This window comes from Geotrypetes seraphini, chromosome 9, assembly GCF_902459505.1.
Source record: "Geotrypetes seraphini chromosome 9, aGeoSer1.1, whole genome shotgun sequence".
Taxonomy (NCBI): Eukaryota; Metazoa; Chordata; class Amphibia; order Gymnophiona; family Dermophiidae; genus Geotrypetes; species Geotrypetes seraphini.
Window position 1 is genome coordinate 54,946,352 of NC_047092.1, and position 27,566 is coordinate 54,973,917.

Genomic DNA, 27,566 nt, shown 5'->3' on the forward strand with positions numbered 1-27,566 from the left:
GTACCAGGAGGACTTCTAAGGTCTGTGGTCCAGAAATAATCATGAAATTGTAATGTATGTAATTATAGGGCAGACTGGATTGACCATTCAGATCTTTTATTCTGCTGTCATTTACTATGTTATTATAGTGCAGAGAAACAGGCACCAATTTGGGCTGACACTTTAGGTTTTGGTTCAGACATGCACTAGAAGCTGCACTTGCCATGAAACCGTGTCCATGTGTCTGACATACTGTCCCCCAATTTGCCTTAGGATTTGCGTGCATACAATGTGCTTATAGTTAATGTTTTGCATGCTGTAGTATTAGGCTCATGTGTAAATTGATTTTTTGTCACCTGAATGAGCACACTGTGCAGCACTATTTTATTTGCATAATAAAAAAGCTTTCTAGAGGCAAGGGGAAAGGGGTTGGGATTTGATATATGCCTTTCTGTGGTTATAATCAAAGTGATTTTACATATTATATACAGGTACTTATTTTGTACCTGGGGCATTGGAGGGTTAGGTGACTCACCCAGAGTCACAAGGAACTGCAGTGGAAATTGAACCAAGTTCCCCAGGTTCTCAGGCCACTGTACTAACCACTTGGCCACTCCTCCACTCCTGCCACTTTTTAAATATTAGCCTCTTTTACAGCCTTGTTTTACTTTATCTAAATGATTTGGGTACATTTGCCTGCTTAAGAACTCAATTTTCAAACTTGTGTCTGAAAATCAGTTTGTTCTGTGCAGGCTTTCAAGTATTGCATAACTATGCAGCTAGGTGCATTATTGACAATACAGCCCAGTATGTGTTGCATATGATTGCATCTCCTAAATCTACATAAATCAAATTTTAAAAGTTATTTTAATTTTCATTATCCAGTTGGGCACTATAAAACAACACTACTCAATGCTCCTAATTTAAAGAGTAATATTTTTGCTAGCAGCTTTGTGGCCTTTAGAGAAAAGACCAGCACAGCTGACCCTCTGTTGCACATATTAATAGACTTGACTCTCTGCTCCTGCAATGTCAACGGTAACACTAATCCTTGTCTTAAATCACTGAGGCTCAAATGTCAGCTGCCACTAGTTGTGCAGATCCCCTTCAGTTTATATCGGAGAGCCCAATGGAGTCTTTTGAAGAACCTAATTGTGTTAGTAGGGACAACTTATTAGAAGTTCCTACTTTAAATGATTCTGGTGGAGAAGAAGAGGATGTCAAAGTCACCATTAAGCCATGTTTCTCCCCTCTTCCACGGAGAAGAAGTTCTGCTTCTTCAGATGATGCTGAATTAGAAGTTCCCTCTACAATTGCGAGGAAAGTTTCATTTGCTGATGCATTTGGTTTCAATCTTGTGTCCGTAAAAGAGTTTGATAGCTGGGAAGTACCGACTACATCTCAAAGCGATATCATGGAAGATGAAAATATTTCCACAGATGAATTTTTTTTAGCCCCACTATTTGTGTTGCCTACAGAAAATGATATTATGCAGAAACTGTACAAACAGAAAGTATTGCTAGAATCGGTGCACTTTTTGCCTGGGTTAACAACCATGAAAGGTATTATTCGAGTTCTTAATGTAGCATTTGAAAAGTCGGTATATGTTCGAATGTCGCAAGATGCCTGGCAGACTTATTATGACATCATGGCGGAGTATATGCCTGAATGTTATGATGGTGAAACAGATCAGTTCTTCTTTAAGGTTTCATTGGTGCCTCCTTATCAAAAAGAAGGGACAAAAATTGAGTTCTGTATACGTTATGAGACTCCAGTTGGCATATTTTGGGCGAACAACAATGATGAAAATTATGTGCTAGTCTGTCAGAGAGAAAATTGGCTGGAAACTGATAAACCAATTGAGGATTGGACAGACAGACTCAAAAAAAGCTGCCTAAAGACATCTCAAAGGTGAGATTCATGATATTTTTTTAATGTATAAAATTAGCATTCTATGCAATGTTTATTTTAGGTTTGATCTTAATATGGGACAGATAAATAGTGAATAGTTTAGGATTCTGTTCCATTAAACCCATATGTTATTCACATGCTATATGTAAAAACGGTAGCAACTGTTATAGCTTAATATTTTACATTTGACTATAATTTTCAATCGAAATATGAATTGTGTTTCCTTTTTAAAGCTCTTAAAAATCATGCAGTTTTGACAGAACTTTTTTTAAAAATTAACGATGTATTTTTATCTAACTTAAACATTTTTCTAATTTTAAAAACAGTAATGAGGATCTCACAAGATTTGGACTTCTTGACAGCAGGTTAGAGTTTGCTGTTAGATCAATGTTCATGTCCCTCTGCTCATGATTTGTAACAGAAGGGATGATTTTTCCCCTTTTCTGTCTGGGATCTTGTTTAGACCATGGAAGTAGTGTGACATTTCTTTAACTGAGTGTTGGGGGTTACTTAAAGATACTGGGATATAAATCATAACCAAGAAAATTATCTAGCAGGATTTAGGAAAACCAGGTTGAATTTCAAAATAAATGATTTTGCTCTCTGGGCTGGCTGACAAAAAGTGACAGGACAGAGTAAAGATTAATCATGTATTTCTTCTGTGGTGCTTCATGCAAATTGATTAGAAGCAACATTGGAAGCTTAGGGAGGGAGAGTTTTGCTAGAATGTTTTAGGAATTTTAGATGTTTCATATTGATCAATCTGTTATTTTTATATGACCTTAAGGTAGGGAGCTAGTACAGGTGCTCTCAGAGTCAGAAGCAGTCCCTAGTATAGTGGTTCTCAACTCAGTCCTCAGGGCACATCTAGCCAGTCAGGTTTCAGGATATCCACAATGCCTATGCATGGGATAGAATTTTATACAAAGGAAGCAGTGCATACAAATCTATCACATGTGCATTCATCTTGAAAACCCAATAGACTTGTCGTGCCCTGAAGATGGGGTTGAGAACAACTTCCCTAGTAGATCTGCAATATTCATACACTTCTAGGTTAGAAAATGCTGCTAGAAATGTAGAACTGTGAAATGAAAAGAGAATACTGGGGCACATCCACAAGTCTTGCTCTACTTACATATCATATATTGTGTAAATCCTATCGAGTAGGATAAATATAAATTTAGTAATGCAGAACAAAACTTATTTCATTTAGACATAATTAGTAATTTGGTTTCATCAAGATATTTCCCATAGAAAAAATAGGAGATGAACCTTGGTGATTTGGGTTCATAATATTTATTATCTTACTAAACTTACATAGAGCTGGCATTAGTCAAGCTTAAAACACTTTTTTTTCTAAAATATTTGAAAGTCAAAAGTTTTATCTTGCATTTGCAGTATCATTCAAGAAGGGGTTCTGGCTTTAATTCTTCAAAACTCCTGAATGACATATTCTATTGACTGACTTCTGCCTACCTCTGTTGTACATCACTTCCAGATTTGGAAAAGTGTTTCACAAATTTGATAAAAGAAAAGAGAAATGACATATAATCTTACTGCTTTACTTTTCATGCTGCAAAAAAAAGTTACTTAGGTTGACTTGGGAGATAATCTACTTACCAGATCAGTATATAGATGTAAATCACTATTCTGAAATAAGTAGCAAGGAACTATGGGTAAATGTGCTTTGAAGAACATTCTTAGGATAACAATCAAGTGTGAAGGCAGTGACAAATGATACTTACAATTATTGAAGATTGCAGACAGAATTGATTGACACATTTATGATTTATAGAGTTTTATTCAGTTTTTACTCATTTGAAATAACTTATTGTGGTATTTAGGTTATGGGTATTTGAATCCCTAAGAAAGCAACTGGATTGCTATGTTTTTATCTAATTCTTGAAGCAAGGCTATGTTAATATTTTATTTATTGCAAGAAACATGCATTTTATCATTCATTAGACAGTTGCTGACTGCCATCTTTAGTTTGTGATTGTGCAGTCTGCGGCAGTCAGTTTTTTTAAAGTGCCTATTGCTGAGGTTAAACTGAAACTGGATTCGTGCTAGCACTAAATATCTGGCTTCAGTACCAACCCGGAAGTGTTATCTGGTTAGCAGCCATATTTAGACCATTATCAGGATAATGAAGTGAACCAATTTTGTCTGCCTTTCTGCAGTCCTAACTTTATCTGTTCGTTATCTTGCTAATGGTCTGACTATGGCTGTAAACTGGATAACCTCTGGCTTCATCCACACTCCTATAAACCACCCCAGCCCTATCTGGATAGTACCAATGTTAGCAGCATCTGCCAAGCAGATAAGTGGCTTTGAATATCAGCCCCTACATTTTTTGATTTAGCAATGAAGGCACATTTTTCTCCTATTGTCTAGTATAAACAAAGGCTTCTGATTCTGTCTGCATTTACGTTTTATGTGGATATAGCTCAAGGCTTTTGGAGTTATCCACCTCGTAGTTACAGGCTAAGGTTTCCTATCTAGGCACTAATTTTGAACTTTGAATTGCTAGAGGAGTTTTGTGACTGTGGCCTCTTGGAATTGGTTCTTTCTAGACTGTAAAAGAATGGGAGACAGTGATGAGGAATCTTCAATTTACCTAGAGGAGCATTATCGCTGTGGGACCCTAGTATGGATCATCTTGGACTGGAGGGTTATAACAAAGGCAGTGTTTGAATGTTATAGTGCAGGGTTCTCAACCCAGTCCTTGGGACATAGCGAGCCAGTCAGGTTTTCAGGACACCCACAATGAATATACATGAGATAGATTTACATAGAATGAAGTTAATGTATGAAAATTTATCTCTAACACATTCATTGTAGGTCTCCTGAAAAACTGACTGGCTGAGTTTTCCTGAGGATGGGGTTGAGAATCCTTATTATAGTGGGGTTGGAGTCGTAGACCAGATTGTGACTAGGAGGAAAATGTATAGGGCCAGATTTTTTTTTAATTATTTTAAGTACTGTATCAAGGTTATCTAAGCGATTTACATCAGGTACTCAAGCATTTTCCCTATCTGTCCCGGTGGGTTCACAATCTATCTCAATTCTGTAATTGGCATTTAAAAATGATAGGCACCTAAAGTTAGGTACCAATTACATGTCAATCACACTTAGGCGCCCATTACAGAATCATGCCTAACTTAAAACATAGGTGCCCGTAACGTAGGCCAGGATTTTAAAGGCTTACATTATAGGCCTAAGTTCTTTAGAGAATCACACCTACCGGTGCCTAAGTCTCCACCCCTAAACATGCCTACTTTGGTGTTAGGCACCTATCTTTTGTAGAATTGTGCCTAGGAAGATAGGCGCCTATCTACCAATTAAATTATAGTTTTTCAATTATGAGCTTGTTAAAGCTCATTATTGAAGCCAATTTACTAATAAAGTTAGGCGCCTAACTGAGGGCACCGTTTATAAAAATAGAAACATAGAAATATAGAAACATGGCTCATCTTGAGGGGAGGAGGAACTAAGATGGCTGACGGTGCATTACAGCATCTGTGCTTCCCTATGTTTCTTTGAGCAGCTTACCTTTTTGGACTCTTCTAGTGGTCTTTTTTTCTTTTCTTGTTTGAGAAGAAATGCCGCATACAAAAAGGAAGGGGTCTATAAGGGCTGTGATATGGGCTCACTTGTTGACCTTGCTCCAACAAACTATTCCCTAGGTTTTGGAGAGGCTAATGGCCACTGCCTACCCTTGGGCTGAATGTCAGAGGTTGAGTTCCATACTGTGGTCGAGCGTGGGAATGCTCTATCTAGAGGAATGGGAGATCTCGTTGTCTCCCCTGATTCTCAATGCTCCACTGTGTTTAGCGGAGTAGCATAGTCCGGAGTTGATCCCTGGGTGTGTGGAGAAGGAGACGCTGGATGTAGCTCTGGAGGCAGTGTCTGCCCCAAAGAAGTTGCAGACAGAGGAGAACATCGGGAAGGCTGGGAACCCAGCACTAGAGTCAGCAATAACTTTGGAGACTCTTCTTGAGACTATAAAGAAACTGGACGTGACAGTTGGAAAGACTGTTCAGGATTTTGATGAACTGGTTTCTAAAATTGACGCCTTTTCATTAAACAGAGATAAAGTTCACAGGGACTGTATGGAAAAAACTCAAACTGAGACCACTTCATTGAAAGATACATTGTTTAAAGTGATTAAAGATCAGAAATCTCTACTATGGAAACTAGAGCAAATTGAGAATTGCCCCAAAATTTTGGCTTATCACCTGTAGAAGTCTTCAAAAAATACCTCTTGGAAAAGTATCCATAGGAAGCTATTCCCATGATAAATAAAACTTATTATTTGCCTGCTACCAAATCTAAGAAGGCTGAAACAGATCGAGATAATGATTTAAGCCCTGCAAACATTATACAGTGTGATAAAGATTTGCATAATATTACTGAGATCCTTAAAGACTCCCTCTCTCAAGTTAAGGAACAGGCTACACTTATTATATTGTTTTTGAGCAAAATTTGAATTCTATTACGAGGATATACTTCAAAAATCCATCTTCTTATTATTGTGGACAGAGGTTATGGTTATATCTAGATGTAACTAAGGGCTCCTTTTACTAAGTTGCACTAGTGTTTTTAGCGCATGCATAAGATTAGCACGCGCTAGCTGAAAAATTACCGCCTGCTTAAAAGGAGGCAGTAGTGGCTAGCGCGCTGGGAATATTGCTCGCCTTTGTAAAAGGAGCCCTAAATCTACTCAGGAGAGAAGAAAGCAATTCCTAGGAATGAGAGAGGAAACGAGGCAACTAGGAGCTAATTATCTATTAGCATATCCATGCAAATGTGTGATAAAATATTTAGGCTTAAGATATGTGTTTTTCCAACCTGAACACCTGAGGTCTTTTTGGACCTCAAGAGGATAAAAGTGGACACTGTATAAAGAGAAATAATGTAATGTAAAGGCCCAAGGTATAACTTGCCTTTGTTGATGTATAGTTTTGTAATGATTCTCTCAGATCCTTTTCTTAGTTCCTCCCTCTCTCCACTTTAGTGGTCTGAGGAAGTGCCTATGTTTTCCCTTTTTTTCTCTTCTTAAAAATGTTGGAACTTTAATATTGTGTTAGGCACTGTATTGCATTAACAAGTGGTGTAACTTATAATTATTTGCTATAAATCAAAAAGAAAGTAAAAAAAAAAAAAAGAAAGAAAGAAATATAGAAACATTATGGTAGATAAAGGCCAAATGGCCCATCCAGTCTGCCCATCCACAGTAACCATTATCTCTTCCTCTCTCTAAGAGCTCCCAGCTTTCTTGAATTCAGACACAGTCTCTGTCTCCACCACTTCTTCTGAGAAATTGTTTCACGCATCTACCACCCCTTCTGTAAAAAAGTATTTCCTTAGATTACTCCTGAGCCAATCACCTCCTAACTTCATCCTGTGCCCTCTCATTCCAGAGCTTCCTTTCAAATTAAAGAAACTCGACTAATGCGCATTTACATCATTTAGGGGTCCTTTTAATAAAGTGTGCTAACCGATTTAGAGCATGCAAATTGATTTAGTATGCACTAAAGATTAGCGTGCACTAAATTGGTTAGTGCACCTCAGTAAAAGGATCCCTTAGGTATTTAAACATCTCTCAAGAACACTATCGTAGTGACAATTAAACCCAAAATTCAAAAAATGTCACTCACCAGCAGTGGGTTACCACAGTAAGACCTAACATTAAGATATAAAACAGGTGGAGAAAAAGCCTCAAAAACTTATATCACGCAGCAATCTTTGATGATTTTCAGCTGGCTTTCATATTGTCATCGGCAAAAAACTCACACCCATGCAACAATGTTGAAAGATCTAAAAAGGGAACAACCCCACTACTGTACACAGTAATCAATATTTTTAAAGTTTTCAAAACATTTTAATACTTTTTTTAGTGTTTTTATCGTTTCTATTTTATATAAATAGTTTTGTAAAAGATTAGCAAATTATCAAGCTTCAAGCTGAAAAAAGCAGAAGCAAACTACTTAGCTCTGGTGCCAGAGAACTCTGTTAAGAGGCAGCTGCCGGCAGTCAATCAATTTCTTCTTTTCAACAGCAGTAGTCCACAGCCTCACGCAGAAAGCTCAAAAGCTCCACAACAGAGCTAAGAGTCCAACAAGTATTCGTTTCACCAACTTTCATTTGGTTTCTTCAAAGATTCTAAATCAGCTTCAGATAGCAAAGTGCTTCTGCTTTTTTCAGCTTGTTATACTTTGAAGCTTGATAGTAAGATGATGCGAAGAACACAAAAAAATAAAAAGCCACTGTTAATCAAACATTTTCATGTGCCTACTGCCAGCTCCAATAGCATCTCTGTTAACGGATGCTAGGGTCCACCTTTGGGATTAGTGCCCAAGAAAAGGATCTGGGTATCATTGTAGACAATATGATGAAACCTTCCACCCAATGTGTGGCGGCGGCCAAAAAAGCAAACAGGATGCTAAGAATTATTAAAAAATGGATGGTTAACATGATTAAGAATGTTATAATGCCCCTGTATTGCATGGTGCGACCTCATCTGGATATAATGGCGCTAGAAAAGGTTCAAAGAAGAGTGGCCAAGATGATAAAGGGGATGGAACTCCTCTCATATGAAGAAAGACTAAAATGGTTAGGGCTCTTCAGCTTGGTTAGGGTGCTGATCTTTGACCAGAGGGCCGCCGCGTGAGCGGACTGCTGGGCATGATGGACCACTGGTCTGACCCAGCAGTGGCAATTTTTATGTTCTTATGGAAAAGAGACGGCTGAAGGGAGATATGATTGAAATCTACAAAATCCTGAGTGGAGTAGAACGGATACAAGTTGATTGATTTTTCACTCCGTCAGAAATTACAAAGACTAATTTGATGAAGTTACAGAGAAATACTTTTAAAACCAATAGGAGGAAATTTTTTTTCACTCAGAGAATAGTTAAGCTCTGGAATACATTGACAGAGGTTGTGGTAAGAGCGGATAGTGTAGCTGGTTTTAAGAAAAGTTTGGACAAGTTCCTGGAGGAAAAGTCCATAGTCTGTTATTAAGAAAGACATGAGGGAAGCAACTGCTTGCCCTGGATCGGTAGCATGAAATATTGCTATTCCTTGGGTTTTGGCCAGGTACTAGTGACCTGGATTGGCCACCGTGAAAAGTCCTATTTTTTTCTCTGGATGTTTTTGCAAAGTTCCATTATTGCAGAAAAATGTCCAAATCACAAGCCTTCCCTAGTTCTGCCCAAAACAGACCTCCAACACAACCCCTTGAGATTTAGACAATGTGCATAGAAAAATGTCTTAAAATGAGATTAAAAAATAGCAATTTGGATGTTTTTGTGAAAAAAAAATCTACCATTGTGCGTCTTTAAAAAGTAATGTTTTTCTGTTTAAAAACATGAGCCCCACAATTACCTCAGTTGGGGAAGTCTTATATCAGTAATACTACCCGTACAATATACTCCTTCTAATTTTTATTTTATTTATGAGGGAGGTTGCCAACACATTGGAAAGTAAGGGGGGAATTTCATAGGCCCTCTTTTACAAGCCGCAATAGAGATTTCTACTGCAGCCCGGAGCGTTAAATGCTCCGACCCTCAAAGGAAATTTATGAGTGTCGGAGCAACATCAGAGCATTTAATGCTCCGGGCTGCGGTAGAAACCTCTACTGCAGCTTAGTAAAGTGTGTGTGTGTGTGTGTGGGGGGGGGGGATAGTGCATGCTAAACACTAACCCCCCTATTACAAAATTGCTCTTGCGGCTGCTTTGCAGCAAAAGCCCCGAAGCCCTTTAAATACCTGTGGGCTTCGGGGCAGTTACCACAGCAGCAGCCGCTAGCATGACTTTGTAAAAGGGGGGGGGGGTGTTGTGTGTAAAGGGGAGGTGTAAGACACCTAAAGGAATATAATGGGTGTATTAGTGTTTTGTGTACACTAACATGGTTAGAGCATACTAAATTGCTTTAGTGCCCATTGATGAATTCTCCCCTAAGTGCTTTTATATTATTTTCAGTTGAAAACAATGGTTATATAAGAAGTTATGAAGAAAAAAATTAAGCCAAAAGACACAAGAGGATATTAAAAAATTTAAAACACTAAGTGGACCGATGAGGAATTGGGTGCTCGCTCAGTATTCAAAGAACATTTTACTGAGGCCATCGTCTGATGGTTCAAACTTTCTAAATAAAAATAAAAAAATTGAGGGAGTATATTGTAGTGTCATTTATAAAATATATGCATACTTGTTTGATTTAGATACTAATATTTATGAATGTCTGCTGTTTCAATCGAGCAGTGATTTTTGCTGCTCCGCCCCTAATCTTTTATAAAGACAGATCGGCTTCTATATGTGTTTTAAAAATAGGTGTCTCTTGCTTCTCAAAGTAGGTGATGTGTTATAAAATTATCTAGCCATAAACATTCAATATCCATAACATAGAGCTATACACATTCACCATTTATACTTAGTGGAGAAAAAAAAGCCTTATTAGTTTTATAAGAGAGCAATCCTGTTCAACAAATGAAAACCAGGGACCGACACACCTCAATCATTGGCCGAAAAAAACCCCCTGCTGACTCATTCAAACCCACACTCCATCCATGCCACTGTTCTACATCCATGTCCTTTGAAAAAAAGATCCAAAACAGCAGTGGCATAGCTAGTCGTCTCCGCCCTCTCCACTCCTTCCCTGATACCCCTGCCGCATGTTGCCCCCCTTCCCTTCCCCTGTACCTATAGTTGTTCACTGCCGCGAGCAACAAGAACTTCAATGTGTTCTTCGCGACCCCGTCGGCTCTCCCTCTGACATCACTTCCTATGCATGCGCGGCACCCGGAAGTGACGTCAATGGGAGAGATGACGCGGTCACGAGGAGCACATTGAAGCTGTTGCTCATGGCGGTGAACAACTAGAGGTACAGGGGAGGGGAAGGGGTGGCGAGGGGAGGAGTGGGAAGAGGAGGAGGGGTGCAGACACCCACACCAACATGGCGCCCGCAGTGGACCCCCCCCAATAATACACCACTGCAAAACAGGGCTTCCCATAGATTGTGAGGCAAGACAAAATATCAACTCTACATGTGAAGGCTTTTTGTCTCTGAGTCGTAATAAGTTTGATCCAATCACTACAGGAAAGTTTTCAGTTCAATAACAGCAGCATCCAATCCAATTATGAGTGATATTTCTGATTTAAGGAAGAAGGTGTTACCTTTGAAAGCTAATCATAAATTACATTTAGTCAAATAACCCCACTTCCCCTTTTACAAAACCTTAGCGGCTGGTGCTAAAAACCGCGTTACGGTTTTGTAAAAGGGGGTAAAAAGGTATTATTATTTTCATTTATGTCTTTGTTTCTACATTCCAATTAAATAATTCCAACCAGTAGTTATTTACTTCACAACCTTGAAAGAAAGTGAATGTTGTACTTAGCTTGCCGAGGTCCTCCACTCCTGACTGGAATCCCGTTTTGTGAAAAAAAAATTGCTGCTTCTGGGGAAGATTGAAACATTTAAATCATATTACTGGCTCCTGGTACTGGCGAAGTGTTATACCACGCCATTTTTAAAATTAACAACAAAGCCCCTCCGCCCTTTGACAATTCCATACGTGGTGAACTAAATTTATGCTTCCTAGATAATGACTGCTGCTTTGTCATCTCTCACGGTAGAGCTACTGAAATCCTGATAATTTTGGCAAGGTAGATGCCTGAAATACAGATTTGACATTGAATAGTCTCTGAAGGAAACCCTATAATTCTTCCCTTATATTTTCCCGTCCATCCTCATATTTATAACTATTGTAGGTGATGTGGGTATTTGACTGCTTTTTTTTCTTGTTTTGTCAAGTGATCTTGAAAGGGTTCTTTGACTTCCTAGGTCATTCCTGCAGCAGCACTTAGAAACATAAAAACATGATGGCAGATAAAGGCCAAATGGCCCATCTAGTCTGCCCATCTGCAGTAACCATTATTCAAACTGCAGACCGGTAGACGGTATATTTCCTGTTTGTGAGCTGATACTTGGTTTGTGTCGAACCCTGGGTTCCTGCTTGAGTCACGCTAATTTTATTGGACATGGTGAGAAGTCAGTGAACCTCGCAAGTACAGCTCCTGATGACACCAAGTGGCGTAACACAGTCCTGTGTCGGGCTGTATGCATTGTGCTTTAAAGTGATGGAGAGTTGAAAAGAATGAGGGGAGCAGTGGATGGTGATTGAGGAGTTGTCATGGACAGCAATTATTGCCACACAGTTGTTTGCTGTTTTGAAACTTTATGACTGACACCCCTCTTTTTGAATTGACGTCCGTTGAACTAAAATTCTTTATTGGATAATATACAATAATTGTGACTATACAGAATGCTGCTATTGGTTGTTTGAGTGAATGTATGTGTGTGAATAGTGTGTTGTTAGTAGATGGAAGAGAGGTTCACAAACTGAAAATATTTATAAACTGTGAAAAAATTATATAATATTTATAATTGATTAGTGATATAGGGAGTTTGATGTTGTTTAGGTCATTAAAAGAATTAAAAGGAAAATATTTTCTAGTAGCAATAAAAAGCTGAGTTTATTTGAATAATGAATATGCATGAGATAAATTTCCAAGTCTACTACCTGTTTTATAGTCAAATGTCGCTCATATTCATTAAGGATATCGTAAAAACCTGACTGGCTGGGGGGGGGGAGGTCCCCCAGGTCAGGTTTAAGAACCATTGTTCTAGAGAATTTAAAATAATTACTGCTACTTCATGAAACCTGCCTGGTTTCCCTGGGGTCTTGAGGGACATGGGTACTCAGTGCTGTAACCCTCCCCTTCATTCTGAGACCTGTTTAAGGGACACTATATATATCGGTCTCTCATATTGCCCTTGAGGAATTTTGGCATGTTCTTCTATATAGAACTATTTAAAATCTGTGACATTTCCAGGGCTTCCTTGCATGGACAGATTGCTTCAAGTCTTGTCACAACATTTCAGCAGGATTTAGACTGAGACTTTGACTGCTAATCCAAGCCTCAAAATCTCATCTTCGTCAGCCATTCTGTAATATATTTAATAGACATTCAGAATATAGCTGTTAAAAGGAAGTATTATTAATAAGAGATTATAACATGCCATGCTAGAAAAGCTGCTTTAAAGCAGAAATCTTTTCTGAATATAAGATCTGACCTTAAAGACATGGGGGCAAAATTTGGATTGTTATATGTTGATTGGGGTATCCCTATTGCAGGGTCTTCTAGAAGTAGGGAGATCCTGGATTCTCTACAAGGAGAACTGTTCCAGCTGTTTGGAATAGAGCACAAATGGGATGGGATCATACTTAATGTGACCATTTATTTTTTTCCTCAAAACGGGACAGGAACCCCCCTCCCGGACCCCAGACACATCTTTTTTTAATCCCGGTAGCTGCCTCCTGTTCTGATGTCTTCCGGCAGCGGCAGGCATGAGCTTTTCATGCACCTCTCTGGTCCCGCGCCACTCACTGCATGGCTGCCGTCAGCTCTCGCGGGACTTGTGAGAACTAACAGCAGTGAGTGGCACGGGACCAGGCAGGCGTGCTGCTCTGCCGCTGCTGGAAGACAAGAGGACAGGAGGCAGCCGCCGGGATTTTAAAAAGATACCGGGGTAGGGGTGGGGGCTGTATTCGCTACAGTACTTATTTCTTCAGTGGGCCCCTGAAAATGGAGCATTTTGGCATCCTGAAACTGTGTTTGGGGACAATGGGACAGACTACCTAAAAACAGGATGGTCCCATTCAAAACGGGATATATGGTCACGTTAGTCATACTGGACTTAGCATTAACAAACAGGGAAAGTGTTTCTACAGATGCGGTGGGTGATCATCTGGCATCCAGTAATCATTGCATGGTGTGGTTTAATATTAAGAAAGGTGTAGGGAGGGCTCATTCAAATGTAAAGGTTCTATAATTTTTTAAAAAAACTTTGTTTCAGATGGGGGATTATGTCAAGGTATTGTCTGGATGGGAACATCTGGAAGAAGTAGGAAAGCAGTGGGCAAAACTGAAAGAAGCTATTGTAAGGAAAGTAAATAAAAGTTAGAGGAAAAGAAGGCTACTTTGGTTCTCAAAAGTAGTAGCTGAGAAGGTAATGAATAAGAAGTTAACTTTCATAAACTACAAAAGATCACAGAAAGAGGAAGACAGGCTAAAATATCTGAAAAAGTTAAGAGAAGCTAGTTGAGAAGTCAGGAAAGCAAAGACGCAAATGGAAGAAAAAAAATAGCCAACGTGGTAAAATGGGAGAGACAAAACATTTTTTAGGTACATTAGTGAAAGCAAGAAGTGCAAAAGTGACATTATGAAACTCGGTGATGAAGAGGAGAAACATGTAGAAGCTGATAAAGATAAGAACTTAAGAATAGCCTTACTGGGTCAGAACAATAGTCCAACCAATCTTCAAGGAGGCCAATCCAAGCCACAAGCACCTAGCAAAACCCCAAAAAGTAGAGCATTTCATGCCACTGATCTATGGCAAACAGTGGCTGAAATGTTTAACAAATATTTCTATTCTATGTTAATAGCTGAAACTCTGGGAGTGGGACCGCAGAAGAAAAACGCAAGTAGGTTAGGTAGACTCTGATCAATTTTCAGAGGATTGTGTTCATAAGGAGCTAGCTAAACTAAAGATGGACAAAGCGATGGGGCCAGATATTGTAAATCTGAGGGTACCGAAGGAACTTAGGGAAGTTCTAGTGGCTCCACTGGCTGAACTTTTCAGTGCTTCTCTAGAATAAGGAACGGTACCAGAGAACTGGAGAAGGATGGATATGGTCCTTCTCCACAAAAGTGGAAGTAAGGAAGAAGTAGGGAACTACAGGGCAGTAAGTCTGACTTCTATGTTAAGTAAATTAATGGAAACATTTCTAAAACAGAGAACAGTGACGTTTCTGTAATCCTGTGGATTACAGGACCCGAGGCAACATGGATTCACTACAGGCAGGACTTGTCAGACAAATCTGATCAGTTTCTTTGACTCGGTGACCAGAGAATTTGATAGAGGGAGTGCACTATATGTGGTATATTTAGATTTTAGCAAAGCCTTTGATAGTGTTCCACACAGACATCTCACTATGGTCAAGAACTGTTTGAGTGGAAGGCAACAGAGGGTAGTGGTCAATGAAGATCTTTCTGAAGAAAGGGATGTTACCAGTGGTGTGCCTCAAGGTTTGGTTCTTGAGTCTGTTCTTTTAAACATTTTTATAAGCAATATTGTTAAAGGGCTGTCAGGTAAGATTTGCCTCTTTGTGGATTATACCAAAATCTGCGATAGAGTAGACACACCCCTAATGGTGTGAATAACATGGGAAAGGACCTAGCAAAGCTTGAAGAATGGTTTGAAATTTGACAGTTAAGAATTAATGCTAAGAAATGGAATGTTATACATTTGAGCTGCAAAAACCCGAGAGAACGGTTCAATTTAGGGAGTTGAAGAATTTTTGTTCACGAAAGAATGGGACTTGGGTGTGATAGTATATGATGATCTAAAGGTGGCCAAACAGGTTGAAAAGGTGATGACAAAAGCTAGAAGGATGTTAGGGTACATAGGGAGAGGTATAGCCAGTAGGAAAAAGTCTATATTAATGCCCTTGTTTAAGACTCTGGCGAGACCTCATTTAGAATATTGTGTACAATTCTGGAGACTGCACCTTCAAAAAGATATAAACAGGATGGAGTCAGTCCAGAGGAAAGTTACTAAAATGGTTGATGGTCTTCATCCTAAGACGTATGGGGACAGACTTAAAGTTCTCAATATGTATACTTTGGAGGAAATGTAGGAGAGGGGAGATATGATAGAGACATTTAAATACCTTTGTGGCATAAATACTCCAGAATGAGAGGGCATAGGATGAAGTTAAGAGGTGACAGGCTCAGGAGTAATCTAAGGAAATACTTTTTTACAGAAAGGTTGGTAAATGCATGGAATAATCTCCTTGTAGAGGTGGTGGAGACAAAGACTGTGCCTGAATTCAAGAAAGTGTGGGACGGGCACATGGGATCTCTTAGGGAGAGGAGGAGATAGGATGCTGTAGATGGGCAGACTGGATAGGCCATTTGGCCTTTTCTGCTTTTGTGTTGAGTGGCGACATTGCAGTATAGCTGACAAGCAGTTTGATAGTTAGTGCAGGCATGTTGATGCACCTCATTCCCTGATGAAATGAATGAAACGGTGTTCACATGGAAGAGGTGGCACTGAAAGTTAAGTCCAGCATTCTCAATGTGATAAATAAGAAATAGAAAAATTATAGTTAAGAAAGGAATGCAAGATAAATTGACTACCTTGCGTGGATCAATGAGGTTTGTAGTTGGATCGGGTTAGGCTACCTATTTGGTAATCTGAAGATCCTTGTACCTTGATAGTTCAGTCCTTGTTAGGAAGGCTATATAACAGGTTTTATGAACTAACAGTAATAATTGTGCAATTAGTGTGACGTATTTGTCTATGCTTGAAGTCTATAAAATCTTGAGTGGAGTAGAACGGGTACAAGTGGATCGATTTTTCACTCCGTCAAAAATTACAAAGACTAGGGGACGCTCGCTGAAGTTACAGGGAAATACTTTTAAAACCAATAGGAGGAAATTTTTTTTCACTCAGAGAATAGTTAAGCTCTGGAATGTGTTGCCAGAGGATGTGATAAGAGCAGATAGCGTAGCTCATTTTAGGAAAGGTTTGGACAAGTTCCTGGAGGAAAAGTCCATAGTCTGTTATTGAGAAAGACACAGGGGAAGCCACTGCTTGCCCTGTATTGGTAACATGGAATATTACTACACCTTGGGTTTTGGCCAGGTACTAGTGACCTGGATTGGCCACCATGAGAACGGGCTACTGGGCTTGATGGATCATTGGTCTGACCCAGTAAGGCTATTCTTATGTTCTTATGTTAAGCCTCTATCTCCTTGCCTGACAGGCAGGTTGACATTCTTACTTTGCAAGGCAGTGATTCAATTTTCCGCTGGCCTAGCCAGAGATCATTATTCCAAAAGACATGTGGACAATCCAGATACTCTTTGGAAAACCTGAGGGGGGGCAGCAATCAGTTGTTTCTTAGCTATCCTCCCATGAACATCATTCCCATTCAGTTTTTTTTCTGATGGTTGATTCATGTGCCCTCACGTCTATCATAGTGAGAGATGTTCATATCTAGATGTCATTCTAGAGTTGTTTGTGACTCTGTGACTGATTCTCAAGTTTGGCTTTGATGTGATTTTGGCAGGAGAACAACTCCTGGCCAGAGATGTTGTAGTCTTCAGCTTTTTCCATTTGTAGACTCTCTCTGTCTGACAGTGTTTAGAAATGGTTTGGTAACTCTGTCCAGGCAGATAAATATCAATCTTTTTTTTTTTTTTAAGATCTTCTGAAATTTCTTTTGATTGTTGCATAGGGTTGCTAACTGGATCCAGATTCTCCTGATAGGATTGATCCTGTCCTGGGCTTATCCTATTGCTTGCAGTGACTTGTAGTTCTGATTTCCTCATTGCCTTCCTTAAGACAAAGGTTCCTAACCTCGTCCTGGAGGCACTCCAGCAAGTCAGGTTTTCAGGATATCCATAATGAATATTCATGAGAGAGATTTGTATGCACTGCCTCCTTGGTATGTAAATCTATCTCATAAATATTCATTATGGATGTCCTGAAAACCTGACTTGCTGGGGTACCTTCAGGACCAGGTTTAGGAACCACTGCCCTAAGAAAAGCAAGATTACAAGTCTCTGCATGCAGTGAGTTCTGAACCAATCCTGTAGGGTGTATGTGGATCCAGTTGGCAACCTTATTGTGGCATGATGAGTTGGCACTAATTTTTAATTCTTTATATAGAACAGGATGCCCAAATTCAATCATGTATTTTACTCTACAGGTGGTTTACTATTTTTCTTACGTCTTCAAGTCAAGTACCCCTTAAGTTGAACAAGTTTCAACTAAGTACCTCTGTTAGGGTTATTATATGACTCCAGAAAAAGGAGGATGGATTAAGACATCCAGGTTTTACTTCCATTGCTTTCAATGAATGTAAAGCCCATATGTTTCAAACTGTCCTACTTGACCCAGACAGAAACGTGATGTGAAAGCACCTGTGAACAGACTAATTTGTTAGAAAATAACTGGATTTTTTAAATCAAATTTACCAGCAAATAATGTCCCTTCTTTTCTATCATGGCTGAGACCAAGGAATCTAAATCAGACCAGCAATATTCAGTTTCTTCTGGACTAAAAAGACAGAAAACAGTACCTTTGACCCCTGACAAAATGGCTGAAAAGTACAAATCGAAAGTGCAAGATCCAATCCTGAAGGAAATAAAGACACTTAAGGACATGCTTAAAATGCAGTTAGAGCTTACCAGAGATATGCAAAAAGAGCTGGAAAGCCTTAATGCAAAGCTAAATATTTTTGAGCACAAAGTTGAAGATCTGGAATAGAACTTCTTGGAATAGAACAACTTGGAATCTAGCATGCAACTTTGTAAGAAAAATGAAACTGAAATAAAAAAATTGTAACTGGCATAAATATGGTGTTCCTAAAAGTTAGGATGCCTAGTAACACCCAACTTTTATAGAATCACGGTTAGTCATACTAGTCGGTGCCGATTTCTTAGGTGACCTCAATGAAGTTACATGGAAATACCTTAAAAACAAATAGGATGAAACAAATAGTTAAGCTCCTGAACTTTTTGCCAGAGGATGTTGTAATAGTGGTTAGCGTAGCTGGGTTTAAAAAAGGGTTGGATAAGTTCCTGGAGGACATAGGGGGAGCCACTGCTTTCTCTGGGATCGGTAGCAAAGAATCTTGCTGCTTTTTGGGTTTCTGGATTGGCCACTATTGGAAACATGATATTGGGCTAGATGGCCCATTTGTCTGGCCCAGAATGGCTATTGTTATGCTTTTATGGGTATATATTGATTAGACAGTATTGATTTTGTGACTTCCTACATTAAAAACATTTTGTAACACATACAGATTCATTCATTTACCTTGTTGTTTCTAATCAGCACTTATGCTAATATATGTCTCATATATCTAGAGGCATTTTACATTGACATTAGTAGATATTCTGTGGTTTCCATTAACAGTTCTTTTTTTGCTTGAACATCTTTCCAATCTGTTACAATTTGAGATCAATCATGATTATTAGGTTGAATTACTTATAAAGGCTAAGCACAAATGGCTTTATATAATTTACCCTGATCATAAACCTTTGGGTGCCCTATGTCCTTGGGCACCTTAGGTGAATCACATTTATGATGGTTTGGATTTGCTATTATCTACTTGTTCTCCCTCTGAAATACAATTTTTTGGACATGAAACAGACTTTTTAAAAATTGTTTCAGTTTTTATAGGTGTTGCTTGGCTCAGTTTAGTGTTAATTTTAATGGTTTTGTCGGCTTTTCTTTAACAACCCCTCCCTCCCCCCAAAAGCAATACATCAGTAATGTAAACTTTTAGATGTGGAATGCTGTCAAGGACTTTCTGGGCACAATTGTGGAATGCTTCTGGAGATGAACCAATTCCAAATAGAAGTAATAGAAAAAGAATGCTATCCAAATGGAGTGTTAAAGGTGAAGAGTCTGGCACTGATCCCAGAATAGGTACAGTCTCTCCTGGCATGTCTATAAACATTTGTAGCTTAACTCTTCACTTCTAGTGTTATATTACATTTCTTGCATATTTCTCTGGAGAATATGAGCTCCTATTGTATACTTTCTGTTTAATTGGTTTGTTGAAGTTTCTAATCTTCATTCTAATAATTTGCCTGTATTTATATTTAAAGATAACTATTCCCCTGTATTTATACTTAAAGATAACTAGTGTGCCAATAGCAACAAGTGTCAAAAAATTCCTTTTCTTCATTAGGCATCTCTAAGAAGTCTAAGAATTAGTTCTCTTTTGAAGGTCAAGGTATGTTTTCCCTCTAGTTATTCATCTGTTAAGATTTCTTTTACATCTTGTACTTTTTACATTTTTTTTTTCTTTTGAATTTTCTCATGCATATAAATAATCTAAACATCAAGGAAAGGAAAGAGGACTAAGTAATTATAATCTGTCAAAAGCAATCAAAAACTAACTCCCCTTTTTATGAAGCAGCATTAGGGTTTTTTATTGTCAGCCGTGGCAGTAAAAGTTCCGGCACTCATAGGAATTCTATGAGCGTCGGAGCTTTTACTGCCATGGATGGCGGAAAAAAAACCCTAATACAATTTCATAAAAGGGGGGTAAATTCACTTGACCTGGATCTTCTTAATGTGATGTGACAAATTAAACTCCTATGATTGTAACTATTTAACTACCCTATCTATCAATAGATTTTCCAGTTCATCTGGTTCAAAGAATACATAGGGCCCCTTTTATAAAACTGCAGTAGTGATTCTCACACAGCTAATGTACTGAAGCCCATTCAATTCCTATGGGATTCTGTGTATTTGCCATGGGAGAATTGCTACCACGGCTTTGTAAAAGGGACTCATAATTAACATCTGAAAAGGTAATACAGGCAGTCTGAGTTACAGACGCCTGACTTAAGTACGACTCATACTTAGAACACAGTTGTGGCTTCATTTGATTTCACTGAGCAGTATTTCCAGTGGCATAAACTCCTACACTTCTCCTGTAACAGATTCGGGAATGATGCATGGCCACATTAAGAACAGTGTGTGGTTGTGCATGCTGTACCTTAAAGGGAACACTGATAGGGACAGTTGGCCCTTTTGTCAGCTGGGAGCAGAGATAAGCAGCAAGAATATTAAAATCTATAAGTTTTGAGTTACATACAAATCCGACTTAAGAACAGCTTTATTGAATTTTCAGACATTGGCAGTGCATTACAAATAGTATAACATTAAAAGCTTGCATAAAATGCACCTTAATACACAAAATATAAATGAAACAACCATTTTCCCCCCTATCATCCAATTATTAATACTTTAAATAATTTTTATTACAATAATATACTCATATATTTTTACCCCTCAAAATATCCCTCCCTCCCCTCCCCCCCACCCTGTACCTTGTTCTTAACCCGGGGACTGCCTGTAATATATTTAGAAGGGGGAAAAAAAGTAGCCCCTAGGAATATAACCCTCTCTTTAAATGTAAGAAATTATCTACATCTAGGGCTCCTTTTATTAAGGTGTGCAAGCATTTTTAGCACACGCAGGATTTTAGTTTGTGCTAAACCCACCTACGCTTCTAGAACTAACGCCAGCTCAATGCTGGCATTAAGGTCTAGTTCGTGCGGCAATTTAGTGCATGCTATTCCATGCGTTAAGGCCCTAAAGCACCTTTGTAAAAGGAGCCCCTAATCTGAATGGCTCAAGATATATCTGAAAATTCTTGCAATACAGGTAATCTTTCTTTTTAAAGTAACTTTTCAAAATTAGAACTGTATCTATTTCTAAGAGAAAGGAGACCAGGAGGGTAGAGCACACCGATAAATCATCCTGAGTAGTCTCTAAAAATGCAGTCAAGTCTATTACTTCATTACCTTTAACAGATAAGATCTCAGAGGTGATTTTTTTCTTAGATATTTTCATAAATGTTGAGTGCTGGCTCAGTTTCTGGTTCCTTTCGTTCTGTGTGCATCTTTATATTCTCTTTTATTCTTGTGATTTTCCCCCTATATCCCTTAGAATATATTTCGTATTTGTGGAAAACATCAGTCAGTCAACTAGAATAATAACAGCAGAAGCTCTTTATTGTGGGCCGTGTTTCGGCATAAACCTTCATCAGGAACCAAAGCAGTTCAATATATACTCAGTAAACCACATAGATACCATTAGTTCCACAGATATAAAAACAACTATATAAAAGCTTGTGCTGAAAGGACGCAGTGGCAACTTATAGCGAAAAAACCCTTGTTGAGTCCTTGATTAATATTCCACAATAAAGAGCTTCTGCTGTTATCATTCTACTTCACTGCCTGGTGTTTCTCACAGTTTTTTGCTTACTTTATGAGAGAGTGCTGAAAAGTTCTCATCTGACCCGAGAAGAGAATGATGTGGACATGGTTCAATCAGCCCAACCAACAAGAGATTGACATGGATCTGAAACAATGTCAAAACATAGAATTTTCTGTGACTGCTCCTTCTCTCTGGAATAGCATCCCAGCTTATTTACACAAAGAATCAACTCTTAATCAATTCCAAGATAAAGCTAAAGACATTTCTTTTTGATGCCTTTGAGATTTAACTGCCCTTTTAAGGGCGACTTAGAATGATTTTATTTCTATTTACCCTCCTATTGTTTTTCCCTAAAATTGTTATCTTTTATCTTTATTTTATTTTTATTTTTATAAATTCTTTATTCATTTTACATCTTACAACAAGTGTATCAGACAATATCATTTAAACTTATACAATATCACTTGATTAACTTTCATATACAACTTAAGTTATAATATTTAAACCCACCCCCATCCCCACTATTTCATTAAAGTGATTACATATATAACATATTATCTTTTATCTTTAAATTGTAGTTCTTGCCCATTATCCTCTTGTTTCCACCTGTTATGGTTTTATATCTCCAAAAGTCTTTGTCGCCCCCTGTCTTCTTAAATTTGTATTTTAACTATTGTTTGCTTTTAGGATTTTGTACACCGCCTAGAAGGCTGATTAGGCGGTATAAGAAATTTTAATTAAACTTGAAACTTGAATTTCATTTCTGCAAATTGGCATTTAACTAAATAAATAACACTCTTTTCATCTACAGAGGCATAATAATACTCAGAATTTAATAAGTTGGTTGGTTGGATTGATAACTTTTCAACACCTCCTTGTAATTGTTTCTTGTGGGAGTCTTTGATTTTCTATTTTTTAGTAGTATTTTGTACTGGCCATGAAAGATATAATGGATACAACCCCCTCTTACCTTGGATTGCCTCAGACCACTCCTTTTTCTGAAAATCAGTTTTTGACAGGTACTTGTAACTTGGATTGGCCTCCATGAAGATGGGATACTGGGCTAGATGGGACCATTGGTCCGACCCAGTAAGGCTATTCTTATGTTCTTAACAATTTTTAAAAGAGTACTAAAATTTAGGTGCCAAATATTTGTGCACTATTAGTATTCTTTAATGGCTTCTGGGCACCCCACTTCCATTACAGAATAGAGCAGGGGTAGGCACTTTTACTCCAAGCTGGGTTTTCAGGATTTCTTCAAAAAAATGTGCATGAGATCTATTTGCATACAATATAGGCAGTGCATGCAAATAGATCTCATGTTTATTCATTGATGAAAACCTAAAAACCCAGCTTGGTTGTGACCCTCAAGGATTGAGGTTGCCTACTCCTGTTATGGAGCATAAGTTGGCATTTGCACAGCAATATTTAGATACTATCACCTCCATGCAATTGTGCGTTAAACATGTGGAGGGGCATAATTGAAAGGAACATCTAAGTCGCAATTCGTCCAAAGTAAAACAGCCTAGGATACATTTTCGAAAAATACGTCCAAAATTTTTTTGGATCGAAAATCGTCTAAGTATATGTCCTGCCGATCTGATCGTCCAAGTCGCTAAATCGTCCATCTTTATACCACATTTTCGTCCAACTTTTCGTCCAAGTCAAAAATGCCTAGAACAAGCCCTGTTGGATGTGAGAGGAGTCTGCAAAGTGATGGACTGAACACCCAAACATGGCATGGAGTACCTTGCAGGGCACTGCTGTGAACTTCACAAAAAGAGTGCCATGTCTTCTCCTCACTACATCTCCCTTATAGGTCATGGTGAGCCCCCCAAACCACCTCCAGAATCCCCTAGACCCATTTATCTACCACTCTAATAGCCCTTATGGCTGCAGGAGCCACTTATATGCCAGTAAAAAAGGGTTTTGGGGTGTATAGGGGAATGCACATGTTTAAGTATCAATGCAGTGATTACAGGGGCTTATGGGCATGGGTCCTCCTCTCCATGAGTCCCTAATCCACCCCCAAGACGACTTAAGCCACCTCTGTGCTGGACAACTAGGCTTTCCTATACCAGGCTGCCAGGTGATGATGGTCTGGAGGCTGAATTTTAAAGGTGTGATTAATATTTTTATGAGGATGGGGGTGGGGGGTCGGTAGGGCCGGATTTTCCTATAGGCTAACTAGGCTTCAGCCTAGGGCCTCAAGATCAAGAGGGGCCTACATTCAAATTGTTAGCAAAATTAAAATTACACTATTCTAAAAATAGTGAACACTAAAACACTGAACCGAAAATAAGGAGAAATTCTACGCTTTGGGATCGGAACCGGCTCCAGCCGCAACGGGGCACTGACTCGGCTTCTCCCTTTCTTTTTCTCACCCTGGGAGGAGGATCGGGGAGGGAAAGACGTCAGTCCGGAAACAGCTGGGCAAAACCCAGCCCCGCGGGGAGAAAGGCAAAATGTGGATCCGTCAGGACAGGGCTGCACAGACTGGCTTTGGGGGGGGGGGGGTTTCAGTGGAAGGGGGATGGGAGGCAGGCAGGCTGGCATTGGAGGGGGGTGGGGGGTTTTAATGGAAGGCAGGCAGGTAGGATGGCATGGGGGGTGTTCAATTAAAGGGGGATGGGAGGCAGGCGGGCATCGGAGGGGGGGTGAGGTGAGGAAGGACGCACTGGGGGCACTATGCACATAGGAAGGGGCAATGTTGTGTGTTATGTTTGATTAGTTATTGTTACAAGTACTATATATGGTGCTGAGAATAAATGTCCAAATAAGTGTTCTCAACTTTTTTTAATTTATTATCCGTGTCACATTTTTTATAAAGGTTAGTACCAATAACAACATGTTTCATTTAACATATTGATATATATCAAAGTAATGATGTATTTTATTATCTCTCATGTAATTTACAAACTTAAAAATGGGAGGTGAAAGGGCCTCATAAATGGAATAGCCTAGGGCCTCTTTTCATCTAAATCCGGCCCTGGGGGTTGGTGATCACTGGGGTAGTGTGTGGGGGGTCTATTTTATGTTATATATGCTGTACGACTAATTCTAAGCCGGCCCACGTCCTGCCAAACTCCCACCCTCGACACTCCTCCTGAAACGCCCTGTTTAGCTTTGGTCATTCAGCGGCACTATGAAGGCCTAGGTCATTTAGAAATATGTCAAAAACCCGTGCGTCTGTGGGCGGAAGTATCAGAGGTTGCGTCAGAGGAGAAGCTTCGGCCCACAGATGCATGCGACTGTTTGCAGGCTCCAGCGGCTTTGAACAAGTTACTCTAAACTTAAAACGCGCTGTGAAGGTAAGGAGGATGGAGATGCTCAGACTGTGTGAGAGGTGCCGAAGGGCGGTGTGGCAATGAAAGGAACAGATGCTGAAGTGGGGTGGAGAGGAACAGACGCTGAAAGGAAATGGGGAACAGATGGTGGGGAGAAGATGTTGAAGGGAAATGTAGAAGACAGAGTGGGGAGAAGATGCTGAAAGGAAATGGGGAACAGATAGTGGGGAGAAGATGTTAAAGGGAAATGGGGAACAGAGAGTGGGGAGAAGACGCTGGAAGGGAAGAAGACAGAGATGCCAGACTATGGGGGGAGTGGAGGGAAGAAGATGGGTGCCAGACCAATTGGTGGGGGGGGGGGTGAAAGGAGAGGCACAGTAACAGAGCAAATGGAAGACGCAGAGAGAAGACGGACAGCGGATGGAAGGAATTGAATGAGAAGATGAAGAAAACAGACAACAAAGGTAGAAAAAAAAAATTCTATTTATTTCCTTTTTTTTTTTTTTCCTTTAAGTAGTATATTAGTTGTTTTGATAAAAATTTATAAACAAAGCCCTGCCAGCTGAATATCTCTTTCTCTAGTTCAGCAGCCAGAACTTTGATTTATAAAGAAGGGAATAAGCTAAATATTGCAGTACTGAGGCTTGTATGGATCCTGCGGGGATAGTAGTCACGGGGACGGGGACAGGGAGGGGACATTGGCCGTGGGGATAGGGTGGTGACAGGGATGGTGATCGCGGGGATGGGGTGGTAATGGGGACAAATTTTTTTCCCCGTGTCATTCTCTATTAGGCATCCTCAATTAGGATGCCTAGTGACTCCAAATGTAGGCACTGTATACACAATCTGGTCCTAAGTACTCACACACTAACCATGCACTAATTAGTTAGCAAACAGTAATGCAACTACGCTAAGTGATTAGTGCAGAACATGTCTGTTCTCCATTCCCAGACCTGCCCCCCAGTTTCAATTGATGCCAAAATTACTGTGGGATGCCTGAGTGCGCCCCACCATAAAGCATTTTAAGCTAGAGTAAGCACATGTTAGGGCCCCCTTTACAAAGCCATGGTGGTGATGCTGCCATGGTAAATACACCAGATCCAATAGGTGTAGTTTTTCTGGGAGTAAGCCGAAGGCACAAAACTAGATTGTAGGTCATCTGAGGACAGGGAAATACTTAGCGTACCTGAATGCAACTTGCCTTGAACTACAAGTATTATTGAAAAGGCATAAGCTAAATCCAAAGAAGTACAAAATAAAAAATCTCATGGGTGAAAAAGTAAAGGGCATGGTTTATTACAGGAATAATAGATTTTCAAGAGTATAACAGTAGATAAATGCTAGGAGAAATACATCGAAGAATAGCAACCCTCACGGGGTAACTGTATTGTCCCAGAATTTCTCAATATACAACAGAAGAATGCTGCAGACGGCTGAAAGTTTTGAGTGCAGGAGAAGCTAGGGGTGCAATTATTGCATGTTGCAAACCTGTTACGTACTTAAATAAAAACACAGAGGTGAAAGAAGTCTTGTTGAGGCTTAGAAGCTACTTTTCAGGCAGTCCCTTCAGGATTTTCCCAACTATAAGGTTTTCATTTTAGTAAATGACATAAAATAAGTTGAGTGTGGGAATATTCCTCTAGTACTCGTCGAGGGGCATAATCAAAAGGGACGTCTAAGTCCGTTTACGTCCAACTCGCAAGTCGTCCAAAGTAAAAATCAGCCTAAGACACATTTTTGAAAAATACATCCAAAATTTTTTTTGTTTTGAAAATTGTCTAATTATATGTCCTGCCGATCTGATCGTCCAAGCCACTAAATCGTCTATCTTTATACCAAATTTTCATCCAACTTTTCTTCCAAGTCCAAAACATCTAGAACAAGCCCTGTTGGACGTGGGAAAGGTCTGCAAAGTGATGGACTGCACACCCAGACATGCCACCTAAATAGTGGGATACCTTACAGGGCACTGCTATGAACTTCACAAAAAGGGTGCCATGTCTTCTCCTCCCTACAGCTCCCTTATAGGTTACGGTGAGCCCACCAAACCATCTCCAGAATCCCCTAGACCCACTTATCTACCACCCCAATAGCTCTTATGGCTTCAGGAGCCACGTATATGCCAGTAAAAAAGGGTTTTGGGGGTGTATATGGGAGTGCACATGTTTAAGTATCAATGCAGTGATTACAGGGGCTTATGGGCATGGGTCCTCCTCTCTATGAGTCCCTAATCCACCCCCAAGATGACTAAAGCTGCCTCTGTGCTGGACAACCTGGCTTTCCTATGCCAGGTGGCCAGGTGATGATGGTCTGGAGGCTGAATTTTAAAGGTGTGATTAATATTTTTATGGGGGTGGGGGGAGGGGTCGGTGATCACTGGGGTAGTGTGTGGAAGTCTGTGTTATGTGTTTTCAGTGCTTATCTGGTGAGTTTAGGTGGTTTTTTTTGACTTAGACCATGTTTTACATGGTCTAAGTCACAACGTCCAAATTCCGTCGATTGTGGGCTGTA

At 39.5% G+C, this 27,566-nt stretch overlaps 1 protein-coding gene across 2 annotated transcripts in view; it reads left to right on the forward strand.

The window, feature by feature from the left end:
• The first annotated feature begins 1,066 nt into the window (after positions 1–1,066).
• The window catches only part of PPP1R3A (protein phosphatase 1 regulatory subunit 3A), an 87,685-nt gene continuing 61,185 nt past the window's right edge, over positions 1,067–27,566 (forward strand). Inside the window, exons 1-2 of one of the 2 annotated variants that reach the window (XM_033957708.1) lie at positions 1,067–1,890; positions 2,217–2,255. In XM_033957708.1, the coding sequence (XP_033813599.1) occupies positions 1,109–1,890; positions 2,217–2,255 (821 nt within the window). In that variant the 5' untranslated portion in view covers positions 1,067–1,108. The remainder of the gene's footprint in view (positions 1,891–2,216; positions 2,256–27,566) is intronic. The other variant, XM_033957709.1, reaches the window with a different exon arrangement.